Raw genomic sequence first — 17349 nt, forward strand, 5'->3', positions numbered from 1 at the left:
GCCACAAAATCCTCCAGGGAGATGCGTTGCTGTCTAGCTGCCAACCCTCATTTAATTTGGGGACACCAGTGGGGACAGCTCATCCAGCCAAAGACCACAGATGCTGCTGGTCACCACCTCAGTCCACTGGCTGACCAAGGCAGAAGCAGGAGACAAAATTTGTACTCTGTTAAAACTTTTTTCTGGGTCTAGGGGCGCATCCTGTCCAGCACTCTGGAAGATGTTGTCCCAGGTCCCCAGAATGGCACGTGTGGAGATGAGGATACAAGAACTCCTCCAACAAACAATTAAAATGAGCGACATCCCACAAGGCAGTTCCGGCTATATTTAGATCAGAGGGAAATTCCCTTCCTGAATTCTCTCTGTACTGGTTCACGAAGTGGCCATAATATACAACATCAAGTGATGCAGGCAGGAAAACCCCAAGTTCACCTGTCAGGAAAAAAAAACAACAAAAAACTTTGAAAATGCTGCTGAGATTTTGAATCTCCTTGAGCTGAAGACAGCTCAGCACAAAGCCTGCTTGCAGAGCAACCCAAAGCAGTGAGAGCAGACATCAGCATGCACATCACCCAAATTACGAGAAAAAATGGTAGCCATTATTAGAAAGGGTCAAACGCCATTTTCCTATTTTGAGGGCTTTTAATGGCAATTTTCACAATAATTTACAAATCTGTTATGCACATTGTATATCCATTTAGAAATGAAAAATCTAAGTTAATTCAGCTCTCAACTGAGAAACTGTTGTAAAAACGCCCTTGCTAAGGTCTGGTATCTATGCTGGCAGTTGCGTATTAACACAGGCAGCCAAGCAAGTTTCTCATGCCAAACCTGTCCGACCTGCTGGCCCTCCCCAAGCCTGCATATCCCTAGAGCTCCTTCTCCTCACACCAAGGCCAGGACCTGGAAGCTTCAGAGTGCTGAGGGGGGTGGACTTAGAGCACAGCAGCCGCAGGGGTCCAGAGTGACTAAGGCAGGGAGCGGACAGCGCTCCAGCCCTTCGGAGGGCAGCAATCCAGCCTCTCTCAAGGAAATACCACCGGGCACAGCGCAGCTCCAGGTTAGCTGACATCTGGAGGCCCACAGTTCAGCACAGCTCTTTGGAGTTGTGCTCCAAAGCCCAGAGCTAGAAGAGCAAGCACACTGCCGGTCACTGCAAAGTGCCGTAGCACCACACTAAATGGCAACTCAGACATGTGACACTACACCAGCGCTACCAGTCACTCATGTCTAGGCATAATGAATTCACCCGCAGGATTCTGTTCAATGAAGAGAAAGATATGGAGACCTGAGCCCAAAACACAAACAGTGGAACAGACCAAAGCTGGATAATTCCAGTCGTTCAGCTTAGTCCTCAGCAGAGGAGAGGAAATAAAAGGGTACTACAGCCTTGAGCTTTTCCACCTGGGCTGTTTCCATCATCTCAGTAATTCACCTCTTAAACTATAACTTGCTTTCCAGTAAGATAGACTCTGTTTGCCTTTTACTTTCAGTCACTTCAAGCTGATTCAGCTTTGTGCCTTCTTGGAAAGAAAAAGTCAGCAGCAGGGTTTCTCAGAGAAACGCAATACAGCAAGTTAAAACTGCAGTCAGCCTGGACTGCTGGAGAAGGGGCGGGCAGAGCAGGGATGTACTGCAATGAATGTCCCCAAGAGTTCTGCCGAGGGAAGGAAAGTCAAGGCTCTCTCTCTGAAAAAGCCCAAGAGTAGTGCTAAACCTTGCACCCACATGCACATGTTGGAGTTCTCCCCATTCTGAGCAACAGCTGTTTCACAAAGACTTCCCCGACAACACTTTTACAGCAGTATCACCATTATCCTGACAATGAGATCATCCATTCTCGTAAGGTTTATATTTAATGAGCGACAATAAAGGGAGTACTTTGCAGCAGCCAGTTGGCACTGGACAGAAACTGCTCCCTGGGAGCTCCCTTCCCCCTTACCTTCCTCTCCTCTAAAGACTGCAGTAACACAATCCACAAAAGTAACTGAACTGTCGTGGGAGAATTTGTGGCACAATAGGCTGCAGCTCCTTTCAAAACAGATTCGTTTCGTTTATTTATTTTGAAGTCCACTGATCATCATCACAAAAAAAACCAACAAAAAACCCCATGGGAAATGCAACTAAAGAGGAAAAAAAGTCCAACCAAGACCTAAGAACCCAGAGCTACGAGTAGATGTGAGCCTGTGTTGCACGGCATGGGTGCGCACACAGGACGAGACGACACATGCGCACTGCAGACAGGCGTGTGGCGAGAGGTGGGTTCCTTTATGTTAATCGCTGAACAATGACAGCATTGAGCAGGTTGGCTTCCTTCAGGGTCTGGTTCTCATCAGTCAGCTCTTTATTTGGGAAGGTGGTCATGAGGACGAAACTGGTGGCAGCCATCGCTGGCCGAGCATCTACTATGAAGAGTCGGATGTCACGGATCCTGTCCAAAGGGATCAAACACACAAGGGTGACCCTGTTACTGAACATCCTATGAAAATGCACAGCAACAGCCCAAATTCACCCTTTCCAGTGCGCACAACCCTGCAGTCACTGCACTCTGTTTTCAGTTAACAGTAGAGGCCACAGCCAGACAATTCTGATTTAACCTACCCCTCTGTAAGCTCCCATTTAGTGAAATAACACAAGCTGCTTTATAGGCTAAAGACTTACAGCTAAATGTTCTTTTACGCTGCCCAAAGGTAACATCTGTTGTCAGGCGGCTATTCAAAATTGAACGCTTCTGAACCCTTCAAGACAAACAGATTAACAAGTTGTTTGATACTAGCTGCTGTAAGTGACTGAGCTCCTCACACACAGCATAACCTAGATGATCTCAACTCCCAAGAGCAGCTAGAACAGTGACACTGGATCTATTTCCTGAACCAAATCACAGAAGGTTTTTATAGCTCTTTGTACCATGTTTGATTCTCTTCTAGAAACTGGAGGAACAGGTACAAACAAATGGCCATGCTCTTTGAGATAAGGTAGGTGAGGGCTTTGGGAGAGAAGTCTAATGAAGCTGTGTATATAAGCCAGCTTCACTCCTCCAAGGGAACAGAACTGCTGTAGGAACACCCCTTGGTGCTCCTTTCAACACAGGGAACAGCACAGTGGAAAACTGAATTGAGAGTCAGAATAACCAAACCAATTTCCTAATTATCTGCCAATCTCTAGAGCCCTTATAGAGATTCAAGTTTTTTTATAGATGGCATCAAGGAAAGTTCTGCTGATAACACTGATGCTCCCAGGTGCAGTATTGCTGGCTATAATCCATCACTATTTGGAAAGCAAATCCTATCCTTCCAACAGTTAACGACCGCCTTAAAACCCCACCGTAATTTTGTTCCTCTTCACCTATACCGAAATATTCCCAGAGCTCCCTTTAGCAGGCTAGCCAGGATTTTAACATCTGTTCCACTTGTGCAGTCTGCAGTGCCGTTCAGGCCTTCCCAGTCAGTAACCTGTGTTTCCTGTTGTGTTTGTACCTGTGATTGTGGTTAAACTTCTGGACCAGTCGTCCACCGTCAGCAAGCCGGATTTGGATGTTGGTGATGGGCTCCGACTCATCGATAGCAATGGCAGAACTGGCTTTGGCTTCATTCTCTGCCTGCTGGGCTGGCGAGCTGGTGCCCATCACCTGTGGTGCCGTGCTGAGGACGGGGAGATAAAAGGCAAGCTGTTAAAAACCAAATGACTCCCCTGTTTGCAGGGTGCCAGGAGTCAGGCAGTGAGCTTATCGCTTGCTGGGCCAGCTACCAAGGTTCCTAGCCAAGAGACACCAATGCAGGTTGGAAGTGAGAATTTAGGAGTCAGCCAGTCAGCAAGACCTTGTCTAGAACTTCACCTCTACCATCTCCCTTTGGAACACTGCATCATGTGTCTTCACACACCTGGAGGGACAGGGACACTGTAACTTGGAAACACTGCTTCTACGTGACGTACCATGGGGGTTCCAAACTAGGGATCTGCCTCTTGCCACAGAAAGGCTGAGCCATCTCACAGTACACACCAGTAAACCTCATTTCCTCTTTTAGAGGAACACCTCCCATACCACAGGCACCGAGTGCCTTTTCTTCAGAAAGACTAATCAAAAGGCTCCACCTAGCAAAACTCTCAAGTGACTCTCTTACGTAGCAAATCAGCGCTGCTCACCTGCCCAGCTTTTGTCCTTCTCCAGTAAAAGCTTTGAAGACACTTTTAGGTTTCACATACTCTTCATCACGGTGATCCTCCATATCCAGGTTCACCTGTCCACCCCGTGCTAACCTGCGCAGCTCTGCTGGGACTTCCCTGCAAAGACAGTGTCCTAAGGCAGCTGCCCAAAAAAGCACGTCAGGCAAGTGCAGAGAAAAATTGCCAGCCACAGACCACCTCTGGAATTTCAGGAATCACAGTGAGCCCTTGCTTAAGTAACAGGGCAGACGCACACCTCCCCAACGACAGACACAAATGAAATGTTACTTTTCCCCAGCCCTCACCTGGAGTGACATGATGCATCAGAAATTCTCAGCCCAAATAGGAAAGTCTGTTTGTTCACTTCAAATTCTCAAGGCCCCATACAGACCGAAGCCACTTCCCATTTGTCTGAAGCAAACTGTCAGCTCTGCCCTCCCATTGTTTCCATATTAAGCATCTAGCTCTTATAAGAAAGCCCAGGTGAAACGTGCCATTGATTCAGCATCCTGGATTCCACAAACACTTGTTTCAGAAAACTGCTATTCCTTCTCTCCCCTCTTGCTACATACCCTCTGCGGATATCATCAAGAAACTGGGCATTGGACGGATCTTGGTAGCTCCTCAGTTCGCCGCTATCCAGACTGAATCCACTCTTCCAGAGCTTCAGTACAACATGCACCTGCAGTGGCCCCCAAACAATCAGCCTCACTGAAGCATCTTAGTAAGAACAATAACCAGACGCAAAGGGAAAAGTTCCTGGCTGGCAGAGGAATTTCAAGGTGCAGAAAACATTCCAGCCAGACTCCTCTGGGTTAGGAGAAAAACCCAAAGCACTGGCTAAGTAATGGTCATGCGTCCATTCCTGGAGGCAGCACCACAGACCCCTTTTTGATAAATACAGTTGAAAAGCCAAGAGTGCGTTAGGCAAGGAGCCTAAACCAAGCTCCTGGCGTGGCCTAGGGTGCATATTTGTCACAAACCAAGCACAAGAGAATCTTGCCTTGCTGCCCTTAGCTCCACATCTCTTCAGTGGACAGAGTGAATAGCCCAGTGCTCTTTGCACGCTACATTTTACCATCAGCACTTCTAAGGAACACTCAGATTCTTAATTAAGTTCATCAGAAAACTGCTTACCAAGACCCAAGCATCTACTATTTTCTAATCAGAAATCCCACGAGAAGCGGGATTTACCATACTTCTGTCCTCTTGAATTTCTATAAAGCTTTATAACTCTCTGGGCTCACAAGCTATGTAGCTAGAGCAAAGAAATCCCTCAAGTGACATCTACAAAACAGAATAGAGAGATACTCACATCCTGAGCAGAATTCTGTCTCCTCTCTCCTGCCACATAAGCTGACTCCTCCTCTGGAGTAGCCCCGAGGCGATATCCTCCCCCTGCAAAAGGCTGTGAGAGAGAGAGGCAGGCAAAGAGGTTATAGAATGACACAAACCCGAGACAGCTTGCTTCCCTTTCCCCAACACAGTTATGGAAAAATGGGGGCTTTGCAGCACCAGCAGTATCTATTGTCCTGCAGGAACAGTGACCAGCAAGTTAATAAATACAGCACAAGAAAGTGGCTTGTCTTGCCACTGAGACACATGAATTGGAGCCGCACTAGGAGAGGAGTCCAGACTTAGCTGTCCTTTTAAGACAATTCCAGGACTCCACAGTCCCAAACAGCTGTCAGGGTGGGAGCCTGAACTGAAATGGGGAGCAGAAAGAAGAAGTCATCACTCCTCACTTTAGGCTTGCTAGTCTCGCCACTGCTCTTGGCCGTCCGATCAACCGCCACTGCACCGTGCTCCTTTGCTCCTTTGAACAGATCCTCCACCAGCTCATTGGGACTCTTCTTCCTCGGAGGACCAACGATCTGCTGTCCACTTCTCTCCGAGCCACCGGCATAAAACCTAACAGAAAGCACACGGCTTCTGGGTAAGACTGGACCACTGCTTCTCCAGGAGATGCATGGGACAGGACCCAGAAGTTTTATATCAGGATCTACTTGTTCATATTTGTGCAGCTAAATGAAACAGCCTGGATCTGCAAATATTAGCTACTACCAGCATACCTGCTATCGTAGCCACTTACAAGTCCCCGTACTGCAGGGACTTTCTTTTTATACCAGTTACTGTAAAATTATCCATTGATCAATAGCAATAAAGTGATAATAACTTTGCCAGACCTAGCAAGACAAACCGTCCAGACTGACAAGGCTCAGTTTCAAACGCTAGTACCAGCTATATTACCAAGCTGAACAAGACTTCCAGCAAGTTTCTGACCTGTCAGATGAAAGAAGATGTCCAGTATCTAACTGGTATTTTGAGGGAAAGCACACATTCATGCCACAGTGACAGATCGCCACACACAGGAGCGATGTGAACTGGCAGCAATCAATGCACAGTCGGTGAAGTGCAATTAAGCACTTCTGGAAGATCAGGTTTATTAGCTCCAGACTGCTTGTAACACATACAGAGCAAGCTCACATCTGTTTGCAGAAGACCGCACAGTCTACCTAGGTTAAGCCACCTTAAGATACATCAGCTCCATTCAGTTTACCTTGACTGTTAACCTTAAGGGTATTTAACTACTTACAGCTGGCATCATAGACGACTTTCCCATGAGTACACCATGTTCCCACTGGAAAGGGGACCTACATTTTTTTTTCCATCTCCACACTCCTCTACATTACCCTTAAGCAGCACTTCAAACCAAAACAACCAACCAAAATCCCCAGCCAAAAAAAACCCCAAAAACCACCAAACAGAAAGAAAAGCAATCCCTGCATTACTCCCACATTTCCATTCTCTACCGACACAAATGATCTGAGCTTTTGTCTATGATTAACCTAGGGCTTCCACATCCTACCTTAGACTTTCTCTCAACAGGATTCTCATCAATTCAGCGATGAAAACTGGTGCTTACACAGCCATGCTGAGCAAGTGCTTGTGGACAGACTTTGCTCTTTCCATGTCAAACCTGAGATTTTTCACTACAGGAAATTTCATATCGACACAAATCTGCTTTTTAAAAAAAAACTATACAGAAGTGGCAAGCCATCACAAAAGGGCAGAGATAAACAGACAGGTTTCAAGTTTTTAACTGAAAACTTACCGCTGTCCCTCCTCCTCTTCATCATCATCATCCTGTGCATGAACAAGGTCTCTAAACGATGTTACTCTATGGTCACTGCAAAAGTCAGTTGGAGAAGTACGTCAGCCTCATGATACGTTTCAATCACATAAGCAAAAGCTCCCAAACTCAGCAGTTAGGTTGACCCTGTTCTACTTTTAGGGCCTGATTCATTATTCTGTGACAGTCAGCACTGGCGTAACAGAGTGGTGAACTGAGCTCTTGGACCTCTCTGCCAACTCTACCAACAAAAAACAAGAGCGGGTGCCCCGGAGGAGGCTCAGACAGCAGCTGAAACCATAGAAAAAGCAGTGAGTCTTCAGTCACCCCTCCTTTGTTTGCATACTGGATTTTGTTGCCTCTTCCAAAGATCTGCCGCTTCCCAACCTGCACAGGTTTTTCTACCAGGCCCCAGGGCAGTCCAGCCTCCATGTCCTTCCCTTCTTGTTGTTTCTGCCAAGACTGTTAGCTGTGATCCAAACTGAAAACAGGCTCTTCTGCAATATGGATTTTATTCACCAAAGCTGAACCGACAGCACTTTTCCTTCAGGATATAGTCAGCAACTCCTCTTTAAAACTGGATAGTACTTCCCTACCGCACAGGGATTTGGTAAGGCAAAATTAACTTATTTTTGTAAAATGCTCAACTTGATCAGATCAGGTGTGACACAAAATAAGAAAGTATTTTTCCTGTGGAGATCCAATCTGCTCAGATGAAAGCATCACTGACCGATTATCTTCTAACCTCAAAAGACAAATGAAACGTTCCTGAACAAGGAGGCAAGTTGTCCTAACTGACCTTTGAATTAGATGTGCAATAACCATCTGCGCTTGCGACAGATAAATACTGAGGTTTTCACAATTTCTAGAGCCATATGAGGTGAAGCAGACCTAAATGCAGGGCTATCTTTCCTGAAAATCAACGTTAGATAGAGCCTGCTTTTTTTACATAAATTGGTTTACAGGCCTCAGATAAATAGATCAGCCTGAGCTGAAGCTCCCTCCTCACCTGGCTGCAGTGCCTCTGGATATAGAGCTGGGTGTCGGCTGGGGAAGAGTCAGAATGTCCTCATCACCCCCGTCCTCATAGAAACTGGCAAGCGCAATCTGGAAAGGCACACCGCAGGAGCTTTTCAGGATGAGAGCAAGCATTCCAGAACAATGGCAAAACCGCACACAGACAACATAGCTAAAGTTTCTGCCACATTGGACCTCGTGAGGCACATCAAACTAAAGACACTTCATGTAATTTCCCCCTTTAAAGGTCCTAGAACAGACAGGGCTTTGCCAGCTTGTAATATTTGGCTTCGTTGCAGGTATGCCAGAGCAACTTCCCCGACAGGAGGCACTTATTCTGTAATATTTCTATAGCAGTTATGCTAAAATTACTGCTCTGAACCAGTCGCTGACGCCCATAAGTAGCCTCAGCATTTAACAAAGCCAGGTCACCTGAAGGGGGTCAGTGGCGGGAACAGGTCAGACCAGTGGCCAATGTCCCCCTTAACTCGGGGGTGCCGGGCCTGCTGCCGGCAGAGCACCGGCTGCCTCGCCAGCGATCAGGAAACCTCCCAAAGCCCAGGCCCCGCTCCCTGGCCCCATGCGGAAAATCTGCGACGTTCAAATGAACGTGAGAACCAGGGCGGGCTCCGGCCCCAGCCGGCCCCGCGGCAAGGGCTGCGCCCGACCCCCGCAGCTCGGCGACGGGCCAAGAGCTCGGGAACGGCCGCGGGGAGAGGCCGGAGGCCGCCGGAGGCCCGAGCTCCGGGCCCAGCGCTGCCCCCGCCCCCGGCCGCTGCGCTGGCCTCTAAGGCCGCGGGCTCCACCGAGCCCCCCGCCTCGGCCCAGCCGCCGGCGGTCAGGCCGCAGGGGAGAGAGGCGGCGGCGGGGCTACCTGGAGGTCCCAGCCGGCGGACTCCAGGAAAAAGCGCGCTCGCTCCTCCTCGACGCCGGTCACGGCCACGAACTCCCTCAGCGCCTCCTCCCTGTCCGCCATCTTGCCGCGGTGCAGCGCCCAAACCCCGCCGTGCCCGCCCCGCCCCGCGCCGCCCCGCCCCGCCCCGCGTGCGCCGCCAGAGCCTCCCGGGCGGGAACAGCTGCCGCCGCGTGCCGCCCTGCCCTGCCCCTCCCGCCACAGCGGCCCCTGGCGGCCCGGCGGCTCCATGTGCGGCGCCCAGCACCGGGACGGGCAGCGCCCAGCACCGGGACGGGCAGCGCCCAGCACCAGGTGAGGGTGGGTGTACAGGCTGCACACAGGGCCAGGCGCCCAGACCAGAGGCGCTGAGCAGCCCAGGACAGCCCATTAATTAATTTATTATTTAATCCCGGCCCATTTATTTCCAGGTACACATGACAAAACTGACGGTGGCCGAGCCCCAGGACCCGTTCCCAGCACCACCACCCGAGGAAGCAGGTGTCCACACAGAGCAGGACAGGGCAGCAGCCCCGCCGTGTCCCCAGTCACACCCTCATGCACCTGAAGAGGAAGATGAGGAGGCCGCCAAGGAGCCCCTTCTCCAGCAGGATGCCAAGCCACAAGCCCGGGCTCCACAGGAGGGTCACACCTGTAGTGGGGATAGGGGACATGAGCAGCTGGGGCTTGAGCGCAGGCACCCCACAGCCCCCCACCACCATGGGGACCCAACAGTGCTCCCACAGTGTTACCTGGTGGTGACTGGGCAGCGATCCGCAGGGTGGCCGTCCTGCTGATGGGGTCCTGGGCGTCGTGCACCACTCGGCAGGTGAACACGGACCCGTTCTTCTCCTCCGTCGCTTGGACCTGCAGCAGGCTGCTCAGCTCAAACAAGCCCTGTGGGGTCTCCACCGGCGGGGAGGTGTTCTCCACCTTTATCTCCATCCCATTCTCCAGCCAGGTGATGGTCACCCCTCGCGGGTAAAACCCCTTCACGTGGCAGGTGAAGTTCGCGGTCTTGTTCACCTCAGAGAGGCTCGGCAGGTCAGCATCCACGTGGACACTGGGGGAAACTGGGAAGAAAGGCAGCACCTGGTGCCTGGTGTCCCCTGGCTCTGCTCCCCGCAGGGTGCCCTGTCCCTGCCCCAGGACCCCCAGCCCCACAGAAGCTGGGCACCTCAAGCGCCGACTCCCCTCCCAGCCCTCACCTCGCAGGGCTTTGCTGAGCTGGTACGTCCCCGTCAGCGGGGCCGTCAGCGTGGGGTGCTGCACCGCGCAGATGAGCTGCGAGCGGACGTCGTCCTCCTTCAGCATCACCGTCAGGGTGCTGGACATGTTGTAGGAGGATTTCAGTTGCTCAGGGGTGATGATCTGGGGCTGCCGAGCCAAAATTGGGCTCCTGTCCTTGAACCATTTCACGCTGATGTCTCTGGGGAAGAAGCCCCCGGCCGTGCAGGTGAAAGGCACCGACTGCCCCGGCCCCGCTCTGTGCTGGGGCCCGGACACAACCGGGGGGCTGGGTTTGGCTGTGGGAAGAAGTGTGGGGCCATCAGACCAGGCTCTGCCACCCCCAGCCGGCGCCAGGGCTGCAGGGAGCGGGGTCTCCTGTGGGGGCACAGATTTGCCCGGGGGTGGCCCACAGAACCCTCCTGGGACCGGCCCCCGAGCCCCTTCCCCATCTCCGCTCACCCACAGCAGAGCCCACCGTGCTGGGCTGGGCTGTGCTGGGGGCTGCGCCCAGCAGGGCTGGCATCCACCGGGAGCTGCTCTGGGAGCCCCACTCACCGTGCACGGACACCTCTGTGCCCTTGCCGTGCTGAAACACCTGAACACCACCCAGTGATTTGCTGAACTTCACACAGTAATAGCTGCCGGCATCCTCGAGGCGAGCATCCATGATGTGGATGGTGAAGTCTGTGTTGGACTCACTCACCGCCCTCGTCACACGAGGGAAAGAGCCCGTCAGGTCATAAATGGTCTCGTTCTCGCTGCCCCAGCCCTTCAGCCACTTCACAGGGCCAAGGGGACCATCTCCGGACGTGGTGCAGGTCAGGGTGAACATCTTCCCCTTGTTCACCGACACCTTGGTCTGGGGCTGCTGCAGCTGGAAGCTCTGACCCGCCTGGGCACCCGCACCTGGGGCACAGTGACAGGAAGGTTTGGGGCTGACGAGGGACCCTGGGGCCAGAGCACAGCACGGAGCATTGCCAGACTGCCAGCTCCAAACCCAGCAGTGGGCAGAGAGATGTCCCCGACTCTCACCCCCAGTGGCAGCTGGCACTGATGGGGACTGCAGGATGGGGAGGGGCCAGGGCGCCTGGGAGTTGCTGGAGTAAAACAAACTCTTTGGCTGGGGAAAAAAGCAAGCTGGAAGGGAGGCAGCAAGAGAAGGGCCCTGGATACCTGTGGGCACAGGGAAGGACTTGCCCTGTCAGTGGCATGGCGGGGTGGGCTGTGGGAAAGCCGCTGGGCCTGTGCCAGGTCCCCACTCACCCAGGGCTCTCCAGAGCAGCAGCAGCATCAGGCAGGCGAGAGGCAGCACCTGTGTTGGCAGAGCCATGGTGATTCCCACGTCCCACTCCCCGATGGCTCAGCTTGGCTTTGTTGGTTGGCTCGGCTCGGCTTGGCTCGGCTCGGCTCAGCAGGGTGCTGGCCTGCCTCCTGGTAAAGGGGAAGGAAGGAGCTCACCACCCAAGTTCCTCCACGGATCCCTTGCACAAGTCCCAGCTGGTGCCTGCTGTGTTCACATCTCACGTCATGAGGCTGGGCCTTGCAGTGATGTCAGCCCCGCTCTGCCGTGCCAATGTCTGCCATGGCCACCAGCACCTGGCAGCCAGCCAGCGGCACCCCGACCCAGCACACTCCCCCACACGTGGCCAGCCGACAGCTCAGCACCCCGGGGCGCTGGGGGGATGCCCAGCCCTTGCCAGCAGGATCAGGGCACAGGCTGGCCTCTCCGATGGGCCCGTGGTGCAGAGCTCAGTCAGGGTTTTGCCTGAGCCCCATCCAGCTGGCTCACCAAACCCAGGGGGCAGAGCCGCTGTCCTGCCCCAAGCCCAGCTCAGCCCCTTGGGGTCGGGGCAGACATGGAGGCACTTCACCCTCAGGGGTGATGTCCCTCATGGGTGATGTCCCTGGATGGTGAAGTCTTTTGGTGGTGATGCCCTTCAGGGGTGATGCCCCTCACAGATGATTTCCCTGGGGAGTGAAGCACTTTGGGGGTGATGCCCCTCATGGGTGATGCCCCTCACAGGTGATGTCCCTGGGGGTGTTGCCTCTGGGGGTGATGCCCCTCACAGATGATTCCCCTGGGGAGTGAAGCACTTTGGGGGTGATGCCCCTCATGGGTGATGTCCCTGGGGGTGATGCCTCTGGGGGTGACAGCCCTTGTGGGTGATGCACGTTGGGGGTGATGCTCCTTGCGGGTGATTCCTCTGGGTGGTGAGGCCCTTTGGGGGTGATGCCCCTCGCGGGTGATGCCTGTGGGGGTGATGCCCCTCGCGGGTGATGCCCGTGGGGGTAAAGCCCTTCGAGGGTGATGCCCCTGGGGGTGAAGCCCTTCGCGGGTGATGTCCTTGGGGGTGATGCCCCTCGCGGGTGATGCCCGTGGGGGTGACGCCCTTCGCGGGTGATGCCCGTGGGGGTGATGCCCCTGGGGGGGATGCCTCTGGGGGTGAAGCCCGGCGGAGCGCCCGGCGGCTCTGCTCGGGGCAGGCACCAAAAGCGTTAACAGCCCGCGCCCGCTCGCTTCCATTTCCTGCGCGGCTTCTCCTTTTCCTTCTCCCGGCGCCGGAGCCCGAAGTTTGGTAGTGCCCATGGCCTGGCGTGCGGTGGCTCCGCTGCTGCTCGGGCCGCTCAGCCTCCTCCCACCGCGGCTCTGGGGTGAGTGAGGAGGGGGCAGCGCAGCCCCCGCCGCCAGCGCCCCCAGCCCCTGCCCCGCCGACGGCGGCTGCCCCGGGGGCGGCGGGGGGAGGCCCGGCCGCCGGAGCAGATCGCTAAGGCGAGCAGGAGGGCAAAGGCAAACGCCGGACGGAGGGGCTCGCCCCCTGCGACCACCCTGCTGGGCTGCGCCGGGCTGCCGGGGGCAACGCGGGCGGGACGGGCAGCGCCGAGCCCCGCCGAGCCGGTGCTGGACGTAGTGAGGGGTTTGGGGACAGAAGGGGTCTGGGGGCTGTGCTGGGCTCCAGGAGGGGTTTGGGGACAGAAGGGGTCTGGGGGCTGTGCTGGGCTCCAGGAGGGGTTTGGGGACAGAAGGGGTCTGGGGCTGTGCTGGGCTCCAGGAGGGGTTTGGGGACAGAAGGGGTCTGGGGGCTGTGCTGGGCTCCAGGAGGGGTTTGGGGACAGAAGGGGTCTGGGGGCTGTGCTGGGCTCCAGGAGGGGTTTGGGGACAGAAGGGGTCTGGGGGCTGTGCTGGCTCCAGGAGGGGTTTGGGACAGAAGGGGTCTGGGGGCTGTGCTGGGCTGCAGGAGGGGTTTGGGGACAGAAGGGGTCTGGGGGCCGTGCTGGGCTCCAGGAGGGGTTTGGGACAGAAGGGGTCTGGGGGCTGTGCTGGGCTCCAGGAGGGGTTTGGGGACAGAAGGGGTCTGGGGGCTGTGCTGGCTCCAGGAGGGGTTTGGGACAGAAGGGGTCTGGGGGCTGTGCTGGGCTGCAGGAGGGGTTTGGGGACAGAAGGGGTCTGGGGGCTGTGCTGGGCTGCAGGAGGGGTTTGGGGACAGAAGGGGTCTGGGGGCTGTGCTGGGCCCCAGGGCACGTCCCCGCACAGAGCCAGCTCCTGGCTGGCCGCACACAGCCCTCGCTGTGAACCCGCTGCCTCGCAGAACCCCCACAGTCCTGGCTCGTGTTGTACTGAGCTGGGGCATTAATGTTTAACAGCAGTTGGGAGTTTTTCCTGCCAGGAATTCCCCTTGGCTCCCTCTGTACTTCTCTGGACTCCAAGCACCTGCAGCACCTCCTGTTAACAACAGGGCAGGGGGATGCAAATTGGCCCCTTGTTCATTTTGCACCCGGTTTCCACCGCTCCCGGTGCCTGCAGTTTGGTCTCTGCCATATCCAGGGATATTTCTCAGCTGAGCTGCTGCTGCAAGCCTGGAGCAAGCCGGGGCTGCTCTGCCTGTGCCACTTGGGGTGAGTGGAGCAAGCTGTCACCTCTTGCTCAGCCCCAAACCTTCCTGTCACTGTGCCCCAGGTGCGGGTGCCCAGGCGGGTCAGAGCTTCCAGCTGCAGCAGCCCCAGACCAAGGTGTCGGTGAACAAGGGGGAGATGTTCACCCTGACCTGCACCACGTCCAGAGATGGTCCCCTTGGCCCTGTGAAGTGGCTGAAGGGCTGGGGCAGCGAGAACGAGACCATTTACGACCAGACAGGCTCTTTCCCTCGTGTGACGAGGGCGGTGAGTGAGTCCAACACAGACTTCACCATCCACATCATGGATGCTCGCCTCGAGGATGCCGGCAGCTATTACTGTGTGAAGTTCAGCAAATCACTGGGTGGTGTTCAGGTGTTTCAGCACGGCAAGGGCACAGAGGTGTCCGTGCACGGTGAGTGCAGCCTGAGGGACGCTGCTCCCAGGGACCCTGTCCCACAGCCCCCATCCTGCCTGTGGCAAGGTTCCACACTGCCCCGTGCCCACCACCCACTCCCCTCTCTGCCTTGTATCCACAGAGGGAGCCCCGGTTCCTGGCGTGGTGGCTGCAGCTGTAGTGCTCTGTTTCCTCCTTCTCCTCAGCCTTTTCATCGCCTTTTGCATGTACAGGAGGAAGCACAGAGGCAAGGCAGTGAGCCCGTGCAAAGCTGGGCCAGCAGCTGTAGGCAGCCTCTCACCCATCCCTCTGCAGTGCTGTGCAGGGACCCCCAGCACCCCCAGGTTTGTACCCACCACCTATTTCTTCTGCACCCTGAGACGAGTGATCCGCTTTATCCACCTGCCTTATCCTGGTTTTCTCTCCTGGAGCAGTGATTTTCCCCAGAAAAGGTCCTTTACTCACAGGCGCATTGCTACGCTGTGTTGCTGCTCTGTGTTTCACAGAAGTGCACAGTGAGGAGCACCCAGCATCAGAGACCTCCCTGCAGCCCCTCACCATGGTGTCTGAGCCTGGCCTAGGCATGCAGACAGCACACTGTCCCTCTCTGCCTTCAGCGTGGGCATCACGTGGCCACCTGCTACAGAGTGGGGCTGAAATTCGGGAGGGGAATTGAGGAGGGCTGTGCTGGGTGGGGAGGGGACCCTGCTCCCTTCAGCTCTAATGGCCATCCTTCTCCCCCAGCAGCGAAGTCCTGGATGCAGTCACCTCACCTCTGCCCAGCCAGGTAAGAGCGAGCCGTGACCACAGGGCAGAGCATCCCATGTTGATGCCCTGACTTGCAGGGACTCTGCAAGGCTCTGGGGCAGGGTGGGCCCTGGGGGAGCAATAGTTGCCTGCACGTGGTCCCAGCACGCTCCACGCCATGGCACAGGGCCATCTGTCCAGCTGTGGCACTGCCATCCCACCTTGAACTTGCCGTGAGGGTTATTTTTGTGAGACTTTTCTTGTGACAGCATTCACCATTTGTATGCACTTCTGCAGCAAAGCAGCAAGGAGGACAATGACATCCACTACGCTGATCTCCAGCCCCTGCCCGTGGCCTCACGGCATGGCAGAAACCCCGGCCCAGCCTGCTCCGAGTACGCCAGCATAAGGGTGGCTGCCAAGTGACGTGTGGCACCACAGCCTGCAAGGCCAAAGAGCCTGTTTTGGGGGAGGAAGCAGGGGCATTGCTGCAGAGCACAAAAAAGAAGCGGATCTGTTTGCATGGCACACCCTGGTCTAAGCTCGGCACGCCATGCTCAGAGCTGGCAAAGCTCCCCTAATTCATTCCCGTCTCATCAATGGTGCTGGGTGAGGCTCAGGAGCAGCTCTCCCAGGACCCAGCAGCCATCTCAAGCACAGGATCAGGCCACAAGGCTAAGCACCTCTGCCTTGTGCAAGCTGTTCGGTGCCAGTCACACCAGAAGGACTTACACACCTGTCGCCACCAGCGTAGGCCACTACTGGCACTTTTCCTGGCTCAGCACGCCCATAATTTGTTTTATCTTGTCACTTCATCAATCCCATCCTCATTAAAGCCATCAAACAGCCGTGTCGTCCAGTCCTGCTGTGTTCAGAGCAAGAGAAACAGCGCTGGTCCCATGGGGTCCTGGGAGATGCATGCCCTCCGCAGCCCCGTGCCAGCTCACCCTGTGCTGCTGCTGGGCTGGTGCTGAGCCCCACGGGCAGCTCCCCGGGCAGGGTGGCTGCCCGGCTCCTCCGAAACCCACATCTCCTGATGTGTGAGTCACTTCTCAGGAACAGCCCTCGGTGCCGCTTTGCTGCAGCTCGTGGGCTGAGGGCCAGCTGTCGCCCACCTTTCCCTGCCCTCCGACGGGGCTGGTATTTGGGAATGGGCCTCAGGATGCTGCGTTAAAATCGGGGCAGCTGGCACCAGCCAGCCCTTCTACCCGTTCTCCCCAATCCATGCACATCTCCTGCTCCAGCCCCCGCCAGCCCATACACATCTGCTCCATGCACAGCCCTGCTCCGTGCAAGTCTGCTCCGTGCACATCTGCTCCATGCACATCTGCTCCTTGCACATCTGGTCTGTCCACATCCCCTGCTCCTTGCACATCTGCTCCTTGTATATCTGCTCCGTGCACATCTGCTCCATGCACATCCCCTGCTCCTTGCACATCTGCTCCTTGCACATCTCCTGCTCTGTGCACACGTGCTGGGTGCCCACCTCCGAGCAGAGCAGGCCGGTGGCCAGCAATGGAACACGGTGACAGCAGGAAGCTACAGAGTGTGTGCCCCATGCCAGGCACCACGGCAGCACCTGGCTGTACCCCGGCACAAGGTGCGCACACCCACCCACCCGTGGCGGCAGGCACTCCCACCCCAGTGTGTGCTGCCACAAGCAAATCGGCTGCTTTGCAGGCACGGGCTAAGGGCAGAACACACTTTGCAGGCAGAGGAACCTGCTGTTTCTGCCGCTGCTGCTGCCTGTAACCTTGTAAGCCGCTGCAGCTGCCAGTTTCCAACTTTATCTACTTTTTACCATGAAATCAAAAAAGAAGTGAAACAAGACAGCATGAAACAGCAGCGTGCGTATACCCAGGAGAGCCTTATCTGCCA

General features: G+C 55.4%; 3 protein-coding genes across 6 annotated transcripts; 1 reads left to right on the top strand and 2 right to left on the bottom strand.

Annotated features, from left to right (window-relative positions):
- Window positions 1–1843: 1843 nt before the first annotated feature.
- Window positions 1844–9323, bottom strand: NSFL1C (NSFL1 cofactor). 2 transcript variants are annotated; one of them, XM_037402265.1, is made up of 10 exons: window positions 9189–9323; window positions 8307–8404; window positions 7280–7354; window positions 5910–6075; window positions 5480–5572; window positions 4737–4846; window positions 4144–4281; window positions 3477–3641; window positions 2662–2738; window positions 2314–2431 (listed from the first exon to the last, which is right to left on the bottom strand). In XM_037402265.1, coding segments are annotated over exons 1-10 (1026 nt in total). In that variant the 5' UTR covers window positions 9291–9323; the 3' UTR covers window positions 2314–2429. The 2 variants fall into 2 exon arrangements, with proteins under 2 accessions (XP_037258161.1, XP_037258162.1); XM_037402264.1 differs by lacking the exon at window positions 2662–2738 and having other exon boundaries at window positions 1844–2431.
- A 277-nt stretch (window positions 9324–9600) lies between these two features.
- On the bottom strand, window positions 9601–12218 carry LOC119155084 (tyrosine-protein phosphatase non-receptor type substrate 1-like). Of its 2 annotated transcripts, XM_037403284.1 has the most exons (6): window positions 11961–12218; window positions 11700–11867; window positions 10992–11342; window positions 10415–10732; window positions 9959–10279; window positions 9601–9858 (listed from the first exon to the last, which is right to left on the bottom strand). In XM_037403284.1, the coding sequence occupies exons 2-6, from the start codon at window positions 11764–11766 to the stop codon at window positions 9755–9757; spliced, it is 1161 nt and encodes a 386-aa protein (XP_037259181.1). In that variant the 5' UTR covers window positions 11767–11867; window positions 11961–12218; the 3' UTR covers window positions 9601–9754. The 2 variants fall into 2 exon arrangements, with proteins under 2 accessions (XP_037259181.1, XP_037259179.1); XM_037403282.1 differs by lacking the exon at window positions 11961–12218 and having other exon boundaries at window positions 11700–11926.
- A 683-nt stretch (window positions 12219–12901) lies between these two features.
- LOC119154708 (signal-regulatory protein beta-1-like) lies at window positions 12902–16325 on the top strand. Of its 2 annotated transcripts, none has more exons than XM_037402583.1 (5): window positions 12902–13088; window positions 14392–14742; window positions 14867–15068; window positions 15469–15511; window positions 15769–16325. In XM_037402583.1, the coding sequence occupies exons 1-5, from the start codon at window positions 13022–13024 to the stop codon at window positions 15895–15897; spliced, it is 792 nt and encodes a 263-aa protein (XP_037258480.1). In that variant the 5' UTR covers window positions 12902–13021; the 3' UTR covers window positions 15898–16325. The 2 variants fall into 2 exon arrangements, with proteins under 2 accessions (XP_037258480.1, XP_037258481.1); XM_037402584.1 differs by having other exon boundaries at window positions 12903–13088; window positions 15472–15511.
- Window positions 16326–17349: the final 1024 nt, after the last annotated feature.

Source organism: Falco rusticolus, chromosome 10, assembly GCF_015220075.1.
Source record: "Falco rusticolus isolate bFalRus1 chromosome 10, bFalRus1.pri, whole genome shotgun sequence".
Classification (NCBI taxonomy): domain Eukaryota; kingdom Metazoa; phylum Chordata; class Aves; order Falconiformes; family Falconidae; genus Falco; species Falco rusticolus.